At 39.5% G+C, this 17,813-nt stretch overlaps 2 protein-coding genes across 6 annotated transcripts in view; one reads left to right on the forward strand and one right to left on the reverse strand.

Moving 5' to 3' along the window:
• Nucleotides 1-6,238, reverse strand: part of LOC110449831 (protein FAM228B-like) — a 40,535-nt gene extending 34,297 nt beyond the window's left edge. The window contains exons 1-3 of one of the 2 annotated variants that reach the window (XM_021496950.1): nucleotides 6,153-6,234; nucleotides 2,422-2,640; nucleotides 1,369-1,409 (exon numbers count right to left, since the gene is read on the reverse strand). The gene's annotated coding sequence lies outside the window, so the exon portion shown is untranslated. Of the gene's footprint in view, nucleotides 1-1,368; nucleotides 1,410-2,421; nucleotides 2,641-6,152 lie in introns of both variants that reach the window. The other variant, XM_021496949.1, reaches the window with a different exon arrangement.
• Nucleotides 1-16,500, forward strand: part of LOC110449833 (profilin-4-like) — a 28,957-nt gene extending 12,457 nt beyond the window's left edge. For 2 of the 4 annotated variants that reach the window (XM_021496960.1, XM_021496958.1), the window contains exons 2-5: nucleotides 7,483-7,611; nucleotides 11,076-11,210; nucleotides 11,515-11,620; nucleotides 15,371-16,500. In XM_021496960.1, the coding sequence (XP_021352635.1) occupies nucleotides 7,495-7,611; nucleotides 11,076-11,210; nucleotides 11,515-11,620; nucleotides 15,371-15,399 (387 nt within the window). In that variant the 5' untranslated portion in view covers nucleotides 7,483-7,494 and the 3' untranslated portion in view covers nucleotides 15,400-16,500. Of the gene's footprint in view, nucleotides 1-2,724; nucleotides 3,356-6,736; nucleotides 6,990-7,482; nucleotides 7,612-11,075; nucleotides 11,211-11,514; nucleotides 11,621-15,370 lie in introns of those variants that run through there. The other 2 variants (XM_021496959.1, XM_021496957.1) reach the window with 2 other exon arrangements.
• Nucleotides 16,501-17,813: the final 1,313 nt, after the last annotated feature.

The following is a 17,813-nucleotide window of genomic DNA, read 5'->3' on the forward strand; positions in this document are numbered from 1 at the left end:
TTATAGGGCCTTTGCAACCAGCCAATATCTTTTTCAACTCCCTGGGGAGCATACAGCTGGTGCTGCCATTTCGGCGCTCACAGCTAGCATTAAACAATTCTAACACTGCCCAACTATGTACTCATTTACAGCTGAGTAGACTGGAACAAGCGGAGTAAAGTATCTTGTTCAAAGATACAACACAGTGCTGTGCCGTGACTCGAACCCGCAACACTTCGGTCACGAGCCCGGCATCCTACCACTAGACTACCGTGCCTCCTTAGATGTTTTTATCTGTTACTCAGAAAGGGACAATCACAAGAAAATCTTTCATGATTTTTGTCAAAATATATAAATTGAAATGCATTGATAGTATAGGTTATAAAAAGCACCAATAGGATAGGTTATAAAAAGCACCAATGGGTAAACAGATTTGATCTGTCAGATATATCACTTTCAATATGAACACTCTAGACCAGGGCTGTTCCCATTCTCACATTAAGAAAGCCCAAACCTAAAATGGTAAATAACAGCCTATTTTTCCTTTTTTAGAGGGTGAGGGGATGTTTATGATACAAGACCCCAGTGTTGGTCACAGTCCTATGAGGCAGATGATCTACAACACATAATGTCAAACATAGATCTGTATTCCAACATGGAACCCTGAAGATTTTGGCTGGTAATGCGTCATATATTTGTTTTGGTTTAAAAGATCAGACATAGAGAGCTATGCCAAGTTTCTTAATCTCAGGATAGGTCACAATTACATCTGTCAAAAAAAATATTCAATTTCAACTGGTGAATTTTCAACAAGATGTTATCCTGTGGTAATATATTCAGGTGTCTGTGTCATGATCTGCTGGTGGTTATCTCCCTTGACAGTTGATCACGTCACTAGAAATACTGAAGTTCAGTATAAGACATTGTTATAATGGTATCAAGTTATCTAATCTTTCAAAAGGATGGGACCTTACAGGAATGAGATTTTCAGTAATCTATAGGAACAATTGAGATGATATTATTGAACAAATAATTGAACATACAGTTGTAACAGGAAAGAGAGCTGTATGTTTTGATGTGGAATCAAACCAGTGGACCCAGCCTCCCAGTCCGCTGCTCTGCCAATTGAGATAAAGGATAATTCTCTCTAGCACAAAGCTACAAGGAGTCCATGATCATGCGTTAAAACCTGAGACATACAATGTTCATTTTGAAATTCTGAGTTAATTGAACAGCCATATTGATAATGGATAATTGACAGGAATAGATTTAAATGACCAGACCTCCTTATTAATTTGAAATGGTTTATTTTTTATTTTTCTATGAAATGTGGTCAGATCATTTCAACTGGACCTCCATGTATGACATGTATGACAGTGATAAACTTACCTTACCATGTTCCTGTCCACTGATCTACTGCCATCATGAATCTGTAACGGAGATTGTGATTGGTTATAATAAAGACAACTAGTTTTGAGTCACTTACTCCCTCTTACAGCTCAATTAAAAGTTAAAAGAGGTCACTGAAAAACGTTTGACATTTTTTGATGGAAGGCTTTCCTAAACTGTTTAAATTTAGAAAATCTACTCCATAAGATCTGTCACCCATGTAATACTTGAGCCGTTGAATAAGATATCATTTTTCTTTCGTATGGTACATCCTAAGGTGCTCCTGTAAATATCACGGCCAAAACTGAAATTTGCTGGAAATAGGTCGCTGGTCTTATATGTCCCAGAATAAAACATCTATACAGCTGTATGAATGAGCACAGCTTTTTACCAGTATGATGAAATTGTGATAGACTGATGTCCTTGTAAGAGAAGTGAAAAGATCTCATAACTCCTAATTCTCTTTCCCACTGCATATTGTCCTTACTCTGTGAGGGAATGAAGGACTTCCATAACTCCTAATTCTCTTTCCCACTGCATATTGTCCTTACTCTGTGAGGGAATGAAGGACTTCCATAACTCCTAATTCTCTTTCCCACTGCATACTGTCCTTACTCTGTGAGGGAATGAAGGACTTCCATAACTCCTAGTTCTCCTTTAGAATACTAATTGTCCAGAGTGTGTTGTTCATTATCTAGGTGACTGGCAGTGGTGTGTTTTGGAGGAGACTTTGTATACTGTCTTGATTCATTCCAGATTTAATTAAGTTATGATGTACGTCAAGATTTGGCCTTATATTAGCTGTAATTGGTCTTAAACATGCACACACACAGGATCAAACATTATACTGTACACTAAGTAGATTGTTTACTTTTCACCGAGATAAACACATTTGTTATGATAATAAAGATACGCTTTAGTGTATTAAGTCATTATTGTCATGTATGGAAATATTATAAGTACTTACCTGTATAGAGACAAATAGACGTCTATATATATTCCAAACACTTACTTTAATGTCTGTTTAACTCAATATTTTAAACTTGATTTTACCTGTATTAGTTCATGATCCAGAGATTGTAGAAGCCTCTTTCTTACTGTTCATTGGATAATAAATCACATATCTTTCTCATTTGTCACCTCATGAAGTGAACTTGCCTTCAACGTGTGAATTGAACAAAAAGTACTTGGTATGGTATCAGTCCAAGGGGGGTCGGTTTCCGATGACTCCGAGATTGCATCCAGAGACTCTGCATTTAAACTTCTATTTATCTGAAACATTTCTTTACAGTTTAATGGAATGATTTAAGTCTATTTACAAAACCTTTCATTTAAAGTTCACGTCTTTGTGCTGGTGTTTGGATATAGAAGTTAAAATTCCAGTCCAGGTTTGTTGGATAAGTTGAAGTGTAAACATGACACTAGGCAACAAATCCATCCTGAACTTGAAATTACATGTACAGTGACGTCATATCACTGAATTATGTATTACTGAGCACTGCTAAAGGCTTTACATTGATTTTTTCATTTATCTGAGAAAACAATTACCCCTGACAAAGAGATCTCAAAAAACCTTGAAGAATTGTGTTCAGGTATACACTGTCCACGGGACGTTTATACTGAAAGTGAAGCTTGTCTGTGACAGAGGCATTGTCTGATGTCAGGAGGACAAACACAGCATTGTCGGAGTGTATACACAGAGCTGTCTCTAAAGTTTTGTTTCTCGGGACAGGAAAAGACTTTCTCTGGTGTGGAATCACCTGTGGGAATCATTTTGTTTTACATTGGATATAAACGGTGCTTAAGTAACCTTTGCTATTTATAAATTCTACAAGATATCGACTGCAATCAATGCAGTCATCAAGGCATTGCTGATACCTGTCCTGCACATTTTTAAACAAGTAATTACTTTGGAGTAAAATAAAATATTGTAAAAATGGTGGATGTTTTTCGAGGAATGGCAGACAGTCCAGACATAGACCCAATGGTAAGGTAACATTTATTTTTTTGTTTAGTCATGTATTTGGAAAGAAACACAACAGTTTTCCCATTGAATACCGATATAAATATATTTCAATCATATAGCAGAAAATACTGATATTTCCACTCCTGCTTCGTATACTCCTAAAAAAGAAGATATTTAGCAGGAAACGAAGCAAATCTTCTATAAAAGTTAACATATATTTTATTGACTGTTAATTTAACCTGTGATCCGACGTATGGGGCCAAGCTCCTAGAAGGGTGTTAAAATTATCTGTGGTAAGATGGTAGATAAGGGGCCTTTTGTTCTTAGAACTGGGGTAAATTTACATTGATATAACCAAAGGATGTGTAGTTCTTAGAAATGGTATCAAATTTACCTGTGACCAGGCTGTTGTGGTCTTCGTCAGTATAACATCAGTATAAAAATTACCTCTGACCAGGCCGTTAGGGGCCTTATGTCAAAATCAGTTTAAAATTTACCTGTGACTAGGCTGTTGTGGTTTTCGTATTAACATCAGTATAAAAATTGCCTCTGACCAGGCCGTTAGGGGCTTTATGTCAACATCAGTTTAAAATTTACCTGTGACTAGGCTGTTGTGGTCTTCGTATTAACATCAGTATAAAAATTAACTCTGACCAGGCCGTTAGGGGCCTTATGTCAAAATCAGTTTAAAATTTACCTGTGACCCGGCCTTTGGGTGCTTCGGGTTAACATCAGTTTTAAATTTACCTGTAATCAGGCTGTTTGGGGCCTCGTGTTAACATCAGTATGAAATGTACCTGTGATCAGGTTGTTTGGGGCCTCATGTTAACATCAGTATGAAACTTACCTGTGATCAGGCTGTTTGGGGCCTCATGTTAACATCAGTATGAAATTTGCCTGTGATCAGGCTGTTTGGGGACTCGTGTTAACATCAGTATAAAATTTACTTGTAATCAGGCTGTTGGAGGCTTCTTGTTAACATCAGTATGAAATTTACCTTTGATCAGGATGTTTGGGGCCTCATGTTAACATCAGTATAAAATTAACCTGTGACCAGTCTATTGGGGCTTCTTGTTAACATCAGTATAAAATTAACTTGTGACCAGGCTGTGGGGGCCTCTTGTTACCATCAGTATAAAATTTACCTGTGATCAGGCTGTTTGGGGCCTCATGTTAACATCAGTATGAAACTTACCTGTGATCAGGCTGTTTGGGGCCTCGTGTTAACATCAGTATGAAATTTACCTGTGCTCAGGATGTTTGGGGCCTCATGTTAACATCAGTATGAAATTTGCCTGTGATCAGGCTGTTTGGGGACTCGTGTTAACATCAGTATAAAATTAACTTGTGACCAGGCTGTGGGGGCCTCTTGTTACCATCAGTATAAAATTTACCTGTGATCAGGCTGTTTGGGGCCTCGCGTTAACATCAGTATAAAATTAACCTGTGACCAGGCTATTGGGGCTTCTTGTTAACATCAGTATAAAATTAACTTGTGACCAGGCTGTGGGGGCCTCTTGTTACCATCAGTATAAAATTTACCTGTGATCAGGATGTTTGGGGCCTCATGGTAACATCAGTATGAAATTTACCTGTAATCAGGCTGTTTGGGGCCTCATGTTAACATCAGTATGAAATTTACCTGTAATCGGGCTGTTGGAGGCTTCGTGTTAACATCAGCATGAAATTTACCTGTAATCAGGCTGTTTGGGGCCTCGTGTTAACATCAGTATGAAATGTACCTGTGATCAGGTTGTTTGGGGCCTCATGTTAACATCAGTATGAAACTTACCTGTGATCAGGCTGTTTGGGGCCTCGTGTTAACATCAGTATGAAATGTACCTGTGATCAGGTTGTTTGGGGCCTCATGTTAACATCAGTATGAAACTTACCTGTGATCAGGCTGTTTGGGGCCTCATGTTAACATCAGTATGAAATTTGCCTGTGATCAGGCTGTTTGGGGACTCGTGTTAACATCAGTATAAAATTAACCTGTGACCAGGCTATTGGGGCTTCTTGTTAACATCAGTATAAAATTAACTTGTGACCAGGCTGTTGGGGCCTCTTGTTAACATCAGTATAAAATTAACCTGTGACCAGGCTATTGGGGCTTCTTGTTAACATCAGTATAAAATTTACCTGTAATCAGGCTGTTGGAGTCTTCGTGTTAACATCAGTATGAAATTTACCTGTGATCAGGATGTTTGGGGCCTCATGTTAACATCAGTATGAAATTTACCTGTGATCAGGCTGTTTGGGGCCTCATGTTAACATCAGTATAAAATTAACCTGTGACCAGGCTGTTGGGGCCTCGTGTTAACATCAGTATAAAATTTACCTGTAATCCTTGTTTCAGGAAAGAGAGTAAAATGTTTGCTGCAGATTTTAATGATTTGTATTGATCAGCTACAGAGATACAGGATAGTAAAAGCATGGACTTGGACATCAAATATAATTCCATGGTATAAGTTTTATGCCATAATACTTATAATTAAAATTTGTTTATCTGAGAGTTTAAAAATGGTGGGGATAACCTATATCATCTGTAAAATTTATGTTACATCGCTGAAATAGTTTGAAATGAAAATAATGAAACACTTTAAAGACTGAAGGAAAAGTCTGTTTAAACTGTCAAAAAGGCAAGATATTGTTTAGACACTGAAGTATGGTTTATATTTACATTGAAAAATTAATGTGTCTAAAACATTTTATTATGTAAATACATCTTCAGAAAGTGTATATAGTTTATCATCATATAAATGCAAATACACCAGGGACATGTGACGTAGGGACAACAAAAGGAGAAGCTCAGACTTACCTTTATCTGTATGAAAGAAAACTGGGGACATTCTCCGTACAGCATGCCACTTCAGACCTTCAATGTAGGGGAATGAAAACATGGTCGATGAGACAACGGTTCTATTGATGTCCAACAACTAATGAGAAATGTCCATGTGTAGTACGAACTTCTCCGAGCTTCTTCCGTAATTTAAGATGGTAATCGTGGTTCAAAAGGCCTTGGTTCTTTGATCAGTTTACATTAACATTGCAATTTCTACCTGTATCAAACTAACTTGTTCCACCTGAACGACTGTTACTGCATTGATTATTATAACTCTTGATTCAAGAATGTGTGAAATAAGTCTGCCTAATAACGGTAACACATTCTGCCTGAGAAAAGGTGAAAGAAATACAGTCTATTAACTTCTAATGAGAAAATTGCGAACAAGAAAAACCCAGATTTGTATTGAATGCAATACATAGAAAGGCAATTTACTTACAATCAACAGAGTTAATTTTGTGTGGCTTTTCTAATGAAAGGGACTGGGAGTTCTTTTTGAAATTGTATGAGCCAGGTTCTACCTGATATAATGTAATATCCTGGTGGAATTTAACTTCTATAATCAACTCTGTGGTAGGGGAGTTCATTAAGGTATTTTGTCATTAGAAGGACTTATCTGAGTACACCTGAAGTTACCTGGGTACCTACCTGTGCATACCTTATGTGCTGAAGACAACACACAGACACAGCACCATTTGTAGAGATACATTATACAAAACATTCAGAATCGTCAAGATGTCCAAACCGTTCAACCTGACCGCTCACTTTGAGACCAAGGGGCTTGTTCAGCGTGTAAAAGCCTTCGAAACCCTGGTAATGGATGAAAAGAGGATTTACTCATAACTTGATTTTTAGTCTTGACATTTTAGTGTCAAGTTATGTCTTGGTACACTATAGTGAATCCTGTCTAAACAGAATACCACAGAACGTAGTGTTTCTGGTCGGAACTGATAGGTTTCCAGATGATTTCTGTTTAGTTTATTGATAAACGTTTACAGAAAGGCCAACAGGGAACAGTTTGATGGTCTTAGCCTCCTCTTTATCACCAATATCTTGGAATACAGATGATATATACTAGACCGATGCTACTGGTCCATATGGCAGGAGCTAATTTATTTTGTTTATATATATCTGTTTCTTGATTGTACAGGGTTCAGATTGCAGTCTCATTGCATTTCAGGAGCGAATAAAGATTGAGAATAAATGTAGATAGAATAATACTGTATAGCATATCAAATGGGCAAGGTTGATTTAATCTATGGTAAGTTCAGTCAGATGAATTAAATGTATGTTTCCATGGTTACAGGATGCTGTGAAGATGAACCAGCTCCAGAACTTGATACATGATGCTCTGATCTCCACCAATAATGTCCAGCACTGTGCCATCGTCAGGAGGAAGGACTGTAATGTCCGTGCCAGTTCTGTGGGTTTCAATGTAAGTCACTAAGGACGAAGGGCTGTAATGTCCATGCTAGTTCTGTCGGCTTCAATGTAGGTCACTAAGGAGGAAGGACTGTAATGTCCGTGCTAGTTATGTGGGCTTCAATGTAGGTCACTAAGGAGGAAGGACTGCAATGTCCGTGCAAGTTCTGTCAGCTTCCATGTAGGTCACTAAGGAGGAAGGACTGTAATGTTCGTGCTAGTTCTGTCAGCTTCCATATAGGCCACTAAGGAGGAAGGACTGTAATGTCCGTGCCAGTTCTGTCAGCTTCCATGTAGGTCACTAAGGAGGAAGGACTGTAATGTAGGTGCTAGTTCTGTGGGCTTCAATGTAGGTCACTAAGGAGGAAGGACTGTAATGTAGGTGCTAGTTCTGTGGGCTTCAATGTAGGTCACTAAGGAGGAAGGACTGTAATGTTCGTGCTAGTTCTGTGGGCTTCAATGTAGGTCACTAAGGGGGAAGGACGGCAATTTACTTGCTAGTTCTGTGGGCTTCAATGTAGGTCACTAAGGAGGAAGGACTGTAATGTTCGTGCTAGTTCTGTGGGCTTCAATGTAGGTCGCTAAGGAGGAAGGACTGTAATGTCCGTGCCAGGTATATGGGCTTCAATGTAGGTCACTAAGGAAGAAGGACTGTTATGTCTGTGCCAGCTCTGTGCACTTCAATGTAGGTCACTAAGGAGGAAGGGCTGTAATGTCCATGCCAGCTCTGTGGGCTTCAATGCAGGTCACTAAGGAGGAGGACTGCAATGTCCGTGCTAGTTCTGTGGGCTTCAATGTAGGTCGCTAAGGAGGAAGGACTGTAATGTTCGTGCTAGTTCTGTCAGCTTCCATGTAGGCCACTAAGAAGGAAGGGCTGGAATGTCCGTGCCAGTTCTGTCAGCTTCCATATAGGCCACTAAGGAGGAAGGACTGTAATGTCCGTGCCAGTTCTGTCAGCTTCCATATAGGCCACTAAGGAGGAAGGACTGTAATGTCCGTGCCAGTTCTGTCAGCTTCCATGTAGGTCACTAAGGAGTAAGGACTGTAATGTTCGTGCTAGTTCTGTGGGCTTTAACATAGGTCACTAAGGGGGAAGGACTGTAATGTCTGTGCTAGTTCTGTGGGCTTCAACGTAGGTTACTAAGGGGGAAGGACTGTAATGTTCGTGCTAGTTCCGTGGGCTTCAACATAGGTCACTAAGGGGGAAGGACTGTAATGTTCGTACTAGTTCTGTGGGCTTCAACGTAGGTCACTAAGGGGGAAGGACTGTAATGTGCGTGCTAGTTCTGTGGGCTTCAACATAGGTCACTAAGGGGGAAGGACTGTAATGTTCGTACTAGTTCTGTGGGCTTCAACGTAGGTCACTAAGGGGGAAGGACTGCAATGTTCGTGCTAGTTCTGTGGGCTTCAACATAGGTCACTAAGGGGGAAGGACTGTAATGTTCGTGCGAGTTCTGTGGACTTCAACATAGGTCACTAAGGGGGAAGGACTGTAATGTCTGTGCTAGTTCTGTGGGCTTCAACGTAGGTTACTAAGGGGGAAGGACTGTAATGTTCGTGCTAGTTCCGTGGGCTTCAACATAGGTCACTAAGGGGGAAGGACTGTAATGTTCGTGCTAGTTCCGTGGGCTTCAACATAGGTCACTAAGGGGGAAGGACTGTAATGTTCGTGCTGGTTCTGTGGGCTTCAACATAGGTCACTAAGGGGGAAGGACTGTAATGTTCGTACTAGTTCTGTGGGCTTCAACGTAGGTCACTAAGGGGGAAGGACTGCAATGTTCGTGCTAGTTCTGTGGGCTTCAACATAGGTCACTAAGGGGGAAGGACTGTAATGTTCGTACTAGTTCTGTGGGCTTCAACGTAGGTCACTAAGGAGGAAGGACTGTAATGTTCATGCTAGTTCTGTGGGCTTCAACATAGGTCACTAAGGGGGAAGGACTGTAATGTTCGTGCTGGTTCTGTGGGCTTCAACATAGGTCACTAAGGGGGAAGGACTGTAATGTTCGTGCGAGTTCTGTGGACTTCAACATAGGTCACTAAGGGGGAAGGACTGTAATGTCCGTGCCAGTTCTGTCAGCTTCCATATAGGCCACTAAGGAGGAAGGACTGTAATGTCCGTGCCAGTTCTGTGGGCTTCAATGTAGGTCGCTAAGGAGGAAGGACTGTAATGTCCGTGCTAGTTCTGTGTGCTTCAATGTAGGTCACTAAGGAGGAAGGACTGTAATGTAGGTGCTAGTTCTGTGGGCTTCAATGTAGGTCACTAAGGGGGAAGGACTGTAATGTCCATGCTAGTTCTGTGGCCTTCAATGTTTGTCACTAAGGAGGAAGGACTTCAATGTCTGTGCCAGCTCTGTCGGCTTCAATGTAGGTCACTAAGGAAGAAGGACTGTAATGTTCGTACAAGTTCTGTCGGCTTCAATGTAGGTCACTAAGGAGGAAGGACTTCAATGTCCGTGCCAGTTCTGTCGGCCTCAATATAAGTCACTGTGACGATATACTATACTTAGAAAGCTGTTGTATACTCACCTGATATATTTACTATCATGATGAGTTTGCCCTCATTACGGGTAGGTGGTAGGAAGTGGGTATTAAACGAGGTTGCCCAAGACATGTTATGTTGAATTGAAATTAAGATAAGTTGCTCAGTATAGGTTATAATATACTGAAGGTGTGGTTACATATTTTAATGTTTTGTACCGTAACTGGACTGGGTCGATTGTCAGCGACCAGATAGTTCAATTGGTAGAGCGTCCGTCTAGAGTTAGCGTCCTGTAACTGTATCAACTCAATGGGATGTTGTTCCTGTAACTGTATCAACTCAATGGGAGGTTGTTCCTGTAACTGTATCAACTCAATGGGAGGTTGTTCCTGTAACTGTATCAACTCAATGGGAGGTTGTTCAAGAAAGGTTATACTGTGTTATATGTAACAAAATTAGTAGTTGCTTAAGACAGGTTTAGTTGTAGCATCAATAAAGAGGTGGTTGCTTAAGACAGGTTTAGTTGTAGCATCAATAAAGAGGTGGTTGCTTAAGACAGGTTTAGTTGTAGCATCAATAAAGGGGTGGTTTCTTAAGACAGGTTACACTGTATTAAGGATCCCTATCCCACTGCACTGTGGTTTTCCATATATACAGTTCCTTCTCTTTAACTTCTGTGTGGGTATAACTGTAGCACAGTTGTGTCAGGACACCTGCATTGACCAGCTAGGTAGCTCAATTATTGGTTAGAGTAATAACAATCAAGTCTAGTGTTCGGACCCCAGTCTATCCCAGATGATTTTTTTTCCACTCAGAACTACGTTGTTGATATTTTGTGTAAGTCTATGGTTTTCTTTTCAGAAATGATTTATCAAAGCCATAGTCATGCTGGAAAACACTTTCCAACACTAAGTTAGAGTTATTGGCAGTGGTACAGGGATCCTTAAGACAGGGAGTATAAATATAGGTTTTAAGTAGGAGGATTATATCTGTTGTAGCTGTATCCGGACCAGGTACAGATGTTACTGGATGCCTTTAAGAACCCGCCTCAGACACGGGAGGAAGGAGTATACTTCGATGACGGACAGTACAAATGTGTTAGGGCAGATAAAAACTCTATTTATGGGAAATGTGTGAGTAAACGTATTGCAATCTTAAAATGACATGTCAATTAAAAAAATCAAGATTGTCTTTTGTTACTTTGTACTGAAGAAATAAATAATAGTTTGTTTGCATTTCAACCTAATCTGAGTTCATGTTCATAGGCTATACCTATATATTACAATTTACAATTATTATTCATTGGTAGATTGAATTTTTAACTTATTCCAAAATGTAATGATTAGAAATCAAAAGCAATACTTACAATGGTATTATACCATTCTTATACAGTTTTTAATAAACAATTATAGTTAGGAGAATTATGTTTGTTTCTAGGAAAAGAAGGGATTGATACTGGTGAAGACACTGTCAATGCTTGTGGTGGCAACTTACACAGAGAGCATGTACCCCAGTGTGTGTGTGGAGGCAGTAGAAAAACTCGGTAATGATCACAGCTTCCATAGATACCTTACTGTGACATTCACCTCCTATTCAGGAGAGCTCCAAACAGTGAAATCTCTACATAATGTTTTGATGAATAGTAATTTGAGGTGTACACAAACATTGATTTATACAGTACTTTGAAATGTAACAAGTTTGTATTCAAGTAATTCTGAATAATCAATTTAAGGTTATATTAAAAGAGAGATAACTCCCAACAAAACTGAATAGTAGCATACACCCTTAATACCTTTAAGAATAGGTAGTGTTTATATGTGTCCACAGTGAAAACAAAAAGCCATTGGGATCATATTTTTTTTCAAAGGTTTTTCAATGTTTATAATATCCTGAAACGAAAAAGAAATGCAACTTCAAGTTTGAGGATTAATAAAATGATATTTATAAGCATTATATGTCCAGATTTCAGATGTAACGGTTAATGTTGAATAATGATTTCACTGCCAACAATTTTCAGGGATTATTGATAAAAGGTGCCTTCATCAGATTGCCATGAAATAAAGTACCTATTATTATTCCAGTCCTTGACAAGTGCATTGTCTAACTGGGGGAGGGTATTTAGGGGAGATCCTAGGATTCTCAAGTCTCCTTTCTAGTTGATGTCCCACAGGTGTTCGATTGGGGATACATTTGGGCTATACTGAGTCAATAGCCAGGATGATGTTCTGTGTAACAAGAATGCCTGAACCTTAACCAATCCACCTGGGAATTTAAATACTGATTTCATTTCAGTAATAATTACCATAACTTTAGTATGCATATACAATACCTACACCCATCTTTGTAGCCCAAAAACAAAAGATTCAAATATCCCTACCTCCCTACCGTGACGTAACCTATATCTCGATGACAGAGCCACGGAGGGATCTCCCTTCCTCTTCCTTTTATGGCGCCTGCTGCATGCTGACGCCCGGAGCTTGCTCCAATTCAAAACTTTGTTTTGTCGGTTTGGTTTGAGTGTCAACTCATATTTTTGCGCAGTTTGTGTGCCTTTTACCCATCTGCCCTTATTGATATAACTAATTGTTGTTGAAAATTATTTTTGTGCCTTTTACGGCCAGTTATTTTACTCCACGTGTGCCGGTGGTGTGCCACGGTTCGCCATTATCGTGGGTTAATATTCGACCTCTGTTTATTTCGGTGGCGGTTGTTTGTCTCGGCAAACGTTATTTATTTTGACCGTTTTCTGATTTATATTACGGGTGAAATTCTTTCTATCATTATTTTCCCGTTTTATCTGCTTGTAAATTTTTGTTTACGTTCGCTTTGGAGGGTATGTCTCGGTCGGGACAGCGACGAGGTAGTGCTCATGGGTGTTCCCATTTCTTTGTGGAACGGGACCCTCATGATGCTTGTCCCAGGTGTCGTCCTTGCAGTGAGGTTTCGCCTTGTGAACTTTGTTCACAGACTAAATCTCAGGGCAAGGACTTCATTGTTCCAAAGCTGCCCTCAACTTACTGTAAGACAGATCCGTTTGTTTCTTCCGGTAAGCAGAGAGGTAGGGGTCTTGCCACCAGCTCTCTGGGGTCTGGTGGTACTGTCTGTTCCTGTCTCGGGGGGTCTTGCTTCGGCGAGTCCCTCTCATGAGCAGGGGGTGGCCCTTCCTCTCCAGGAACTCCCTGGAGTAGGGGAGGGGCAGCCTGACCCTGGCTTGGCACAGCCAAGGGTCGAATTGGCCGGGAACGCCCGTAAGCTTTCGCGCTTGCCTTCGGGTAGGGACTACCGGCCGCCGGTCACTGACTCTGTCAGTGATCCCGGCATTCCAGGTGGTGCTGTCGTTGGGGACAGTCTTGGTGCCGGGCCTGTTCTTTCGGGTTCAGGTCCTGGTGTGACAACAGACTTTCTTTCGGGATTGTCTGTGTCTACCGGGATTAGTGACGCGCAGCTCACTAATCCCGGCATCAATGCTGGTCAGGCATACCCTCCCGGTCAGTTACCCGGACCCGGTCCTATTAGGTCCGGTCCCGAGTTTCATTCTTCTGGGAACCTGGGGGGTTTCCCCCCAGGGGTTGGGTTTGCTGGACAGGGGGCCGGTTTCCGGCCTCCGTTTTCCCCTGGCTTAGGGTATACGGGTGCCTGCGGGCAACCATCCTTGGGCCGCCCTTACCAGCCTGCGGATGGTTTTGGGTTGCGGCAGCATCCCGGCAGTTACGGGCTTAGCCCGTACATGTCCGGGTTTCCACCTGGAGGGAGTGGCGGTCCACCTTCGCCCTTTGGGCAAGTTGGCCAGCCCCAGTCTCAGGCAGGCCAGTTTGGCCAGTTCTGGGGTCACTCCCAGCCCGCGGGACCTTTCCCCTATCCTCCGGGATATGGGTTTAACCCCATGGCATTTCCGTCATGGAATCCTTGGGGTTTGGTCTCTCCCTCGCGGAGACGTGTTAGCANGATTTTTATCTCCGGTCCTTGGCCTCTCATTCTGATGGATTGTATTCCCTTGGACCGGTGGTGGTTGCACAGTCTGTGGCTGTTCCTCCACAGTAATTCAGTGATTTTAAATAGTATGCTATCAGGCACCACGGTGGTACACCTGCTCGTTTCACGGGGAGGTTTTCCATTTTTTAATTACTTTCGGGGCTTTATTAGGGGGGTTCCTTGAACCTTTTCCCTACCTTGAGCATGTCTCGAGTTTGTTCCGTCAGCCTGGTCTGCCTGGATTCGAAGCCTCCACTACGGTAAGACGAATTCGCATACTAAAGTTATGGTAATTATTACTGAAATGAAATTGAGGTTTTTGAAGTAAAACCAATTTTCATGATGTAATACTTACCATAACTTTATGGAGTCCCACCCTGTATTCCTCCCCTTGCCTCCTCATCCTGGCTGCCTTTAGGCTCCATAAAAGGGGGTTTGAGGAAGGGAGATCACTCCGTGGCTCTGTCATCGAGATATAGGTTACGTCACGGTAGGGAGGTAGGGATATTTGAATCTTTTGTTTTTGGGCTACAAAGATGGGTGTAGGTATTGTATATGCATACTAAAGTTATGGTAAGTATTACATCATGAAAATTGGTTTTACTTCAAAAACCTCAAATTAGCCTAGCTTAAAAACATGAGCTGTGGCTATATGCTGAAATAGCTGAGTGGTCTCCCCTTTATAATGTTGTAATTAAATGTTAGACTCTACCAACTTACCTTTATAATGTTGTAATTAAATGTTAGACTCTACCAACTTACCTTTATAATGTTGTAATTAAATGTTAGACTCTACCAACTTACCTTTATAATGTTGTAATTAAATGTTAGACTCTACCAACTTACCTTTATAATGTTGTAATTAAATGTTAGACTCTACCAACTTACCTTTATAATGTTGTAATTAAATGTTAGACTCTACCAACTTACCTTTATAATGTTGTAATTAAATGTTAGACTCTACCAACTTACCTTTATAATGTTGTAATTAAATGTTAGACTCTACCAACTTACCTTTATAATGTTGTAATTAAATGTTAGACTCTACCAACTTACCTTTATAATGTTGTAATTAAATGTTAGACTCTACCAACTTACCTTTATAATGTTGTAATTAAATGTTAGACTCTACCAACTTACCTTTATAATGTTGTAATTAAATGTTAGACTCTACCAACTTACCTTTATATGATATATACAGTCAGGACTCTACCAACTTACCTTGTTATGATATATACAGTCAGGATGCTTCATGTCACATTGCGTGTATACAAAGATACCTGGGCGTGGGTAATGCTAATGCCTTGTTGTCTGATTTCAGCTGATTACTTCAAAGAAAAAGGGAAATAGTGTTCACCAGATGAAGTTTGACTGCTGTCCTTTTGGATGATAGATTGAAGCCAATGAAATTCTTCACACTGCCAAACTGCATCTGTGATGTGCTCTGACAAACATTGCTACCGATACACCTGGGTAACTAGGGTGTAGAATCTCAGACCTGGTGGAGAACATGCATGTCAGACTCGTTTATATATGCCATCCAACTGGACTGTAATTTTCTAAATACATGTTTGAGCAATTACACTTGCCTATGGTAAATGAATTGAACTGAAAATGTTTCCTGCATATGTAAGTTTTATTTTCTCTCCAGTTTTGGTAAGGTTCTGTGAGTTTCCAAGTAAAAAATGCAGTGAACTTTTCTGTCAATCAATGTATATGGACAGGTATACGTATTCAAGGTTACATTATTTGGTCATTTTTTTTCTACTGAAGTACAAATGCAAAACACAGTCTATCAGTAGATTTCTAATTGTACATAAGGCAATACTACCAGCATGCATTGTATCTTGCCTCTGTGACTAAAGTATAAGTATTACTTTTACAACTTCAAAGTTATATGAAAGAAAGAACTTGTACATGCATAAGTTAAATTGGAACCAAATATTGATTAGGTGTCTCAGTTGATGTTAATGCCTGTTTCAAACAGTGTAAATTGTAGGATGAAGTATATTATGGAGGTAGAATGTGTGTTATGGATGAGATTGAGTGAAACAATCAACTTTGTCAAAATTGATATATTTTTATTCCATATATAATTGATATTTTCTATATTTTACATAATTAGAATGATTAGTTTCATGTTACTGTATATTAAAAATTTGAATTGTTCCAGTCATATAAATATATTTTAAACATAAAACTTTGGTAAGGTAGTTATGTTTAAGTACACTGTCTTATGATTTATCTCCCGTTATATGGTTGATATTTAACTGATATAATACAGATACTGGTTACTGGTATCAGTTGTAAGACCTCTTTGTTCATCTGGACCAACACTGTTTCTCTTAAATTTTTGAAGAATGGATATTTGCACAACAGGACTATTTTTAATTTATTTATTTTTTTGTTATTTTTAAATATTACTGATATTTACATTCAGAACCCAGTGTCATAAAGTTCATATATATATATATATACTGTTTAAAAAAACAATAATTGTACTTATTTTCACAAATATTGTAGTGTTTTTGAAATATTTCCTCTGCTTGATGGTCTATATGTTCTAGTAACAGATCATTAAAGGGAGAAACCTGTCAACAGGCCTTTAAAGATTCATTAAAGGGAGACAACCATCAAACAGCTGATGGTAGCATGCCTTGATCTTTTTCTCTCATCTTTTAGTAAAACAAATCAGTAAATTAAGCAAATGGATACTTTAATCAAACAAACAACATATTTGGACTGAGAGAATCAAGAGAAGTAGAGTAAAATAAATAGTATACTTTAAATTTGTGAAATAATTGAGGTGATGTTGGTTGTCGACTGTGTTTTGGCAGTAGATATTCCATTACTGATGAAAATGAGCTCACATTTAACATCAAAGTCTGACAAGTTACTTAACATTTTGAACTTAAATTCCTAGTTATGATTTAGGAAAATGTAGTTCCTGAACTAGAGGCTAAAGAGTGTCCCATTGTGGGTTGGAGGTATTCTTTCGCTGGTTATGATGCATCAAAACTTTTCTCTATGTCAGACTCGGATATACTTGTCTCATCCTGGGGTTGAGGTTAGAGGATTCCTCAGTCATACCAATTGTATGACACAATGCATTGATGTAACATGAATTTACATATATGACAACACAGCGCTTACAGGGTAAATGGGGGAAAAAGGGAGGATTTCAAACCTCGGGAGAAAGATTCTTCACTCGCCAAACACCGGAAGAGCACAAAGCTTGCCAACTTAAGGATCTTCAGGTTGAGATACCCCATGTGGGTGAAAGTCGGACTAGTTTGCATATATGCAGAGATATGAGAAAATGAGTTACAACTCAGGTTGTTGTTTATAAATCAGAAAGGATTTCAAACTTTTTAGAAATTACTATACATACCATAGGTATGAGAAATTCATGCGATACAATAAGTGTGATATTTACATAAGGTATATCCGTCCATATAAAATTTTGTGAAAATTGTGTTTCCTTACTATGCATGCTGTATTAATGTGCCATATGCATATATGTAAATACATGTACTTGAACATACTCATTCCAGATTCTTGTATTTGTTTGATACGTGTGTTTTCTTAGTAATCAATCTTCAAAAAGAATGTATGATGCCACTTTTGAAGCAAATAGTCCCAAACCATTCCAGTTATGTCCCTTTAAATATATATCGTGTAATGAAGTGCTTTCACCATATCTAGGGTTCCAGTTATGTCCCTTTGAATATATATTGTGTAGTGAAGTGCTTTCACCATATCTA

Source organism: Mizuhopecten yessoensis, unplaced genomic scaffold (genome assembly GCF_002113885.1).
Source record: "Mizuhopecten yessoensis strain PY_sf001 unplaced genomic scaffold, ASM211388v2 scaffold4823, whole genome shotgun sequence".
Lineage (NCBI taxonomy): Eukaryota > Metazoa > Mollusca > Bivalvia > Pectinida > Pectinidae > Mizuhopecten > Mizuhopecten yessoensis.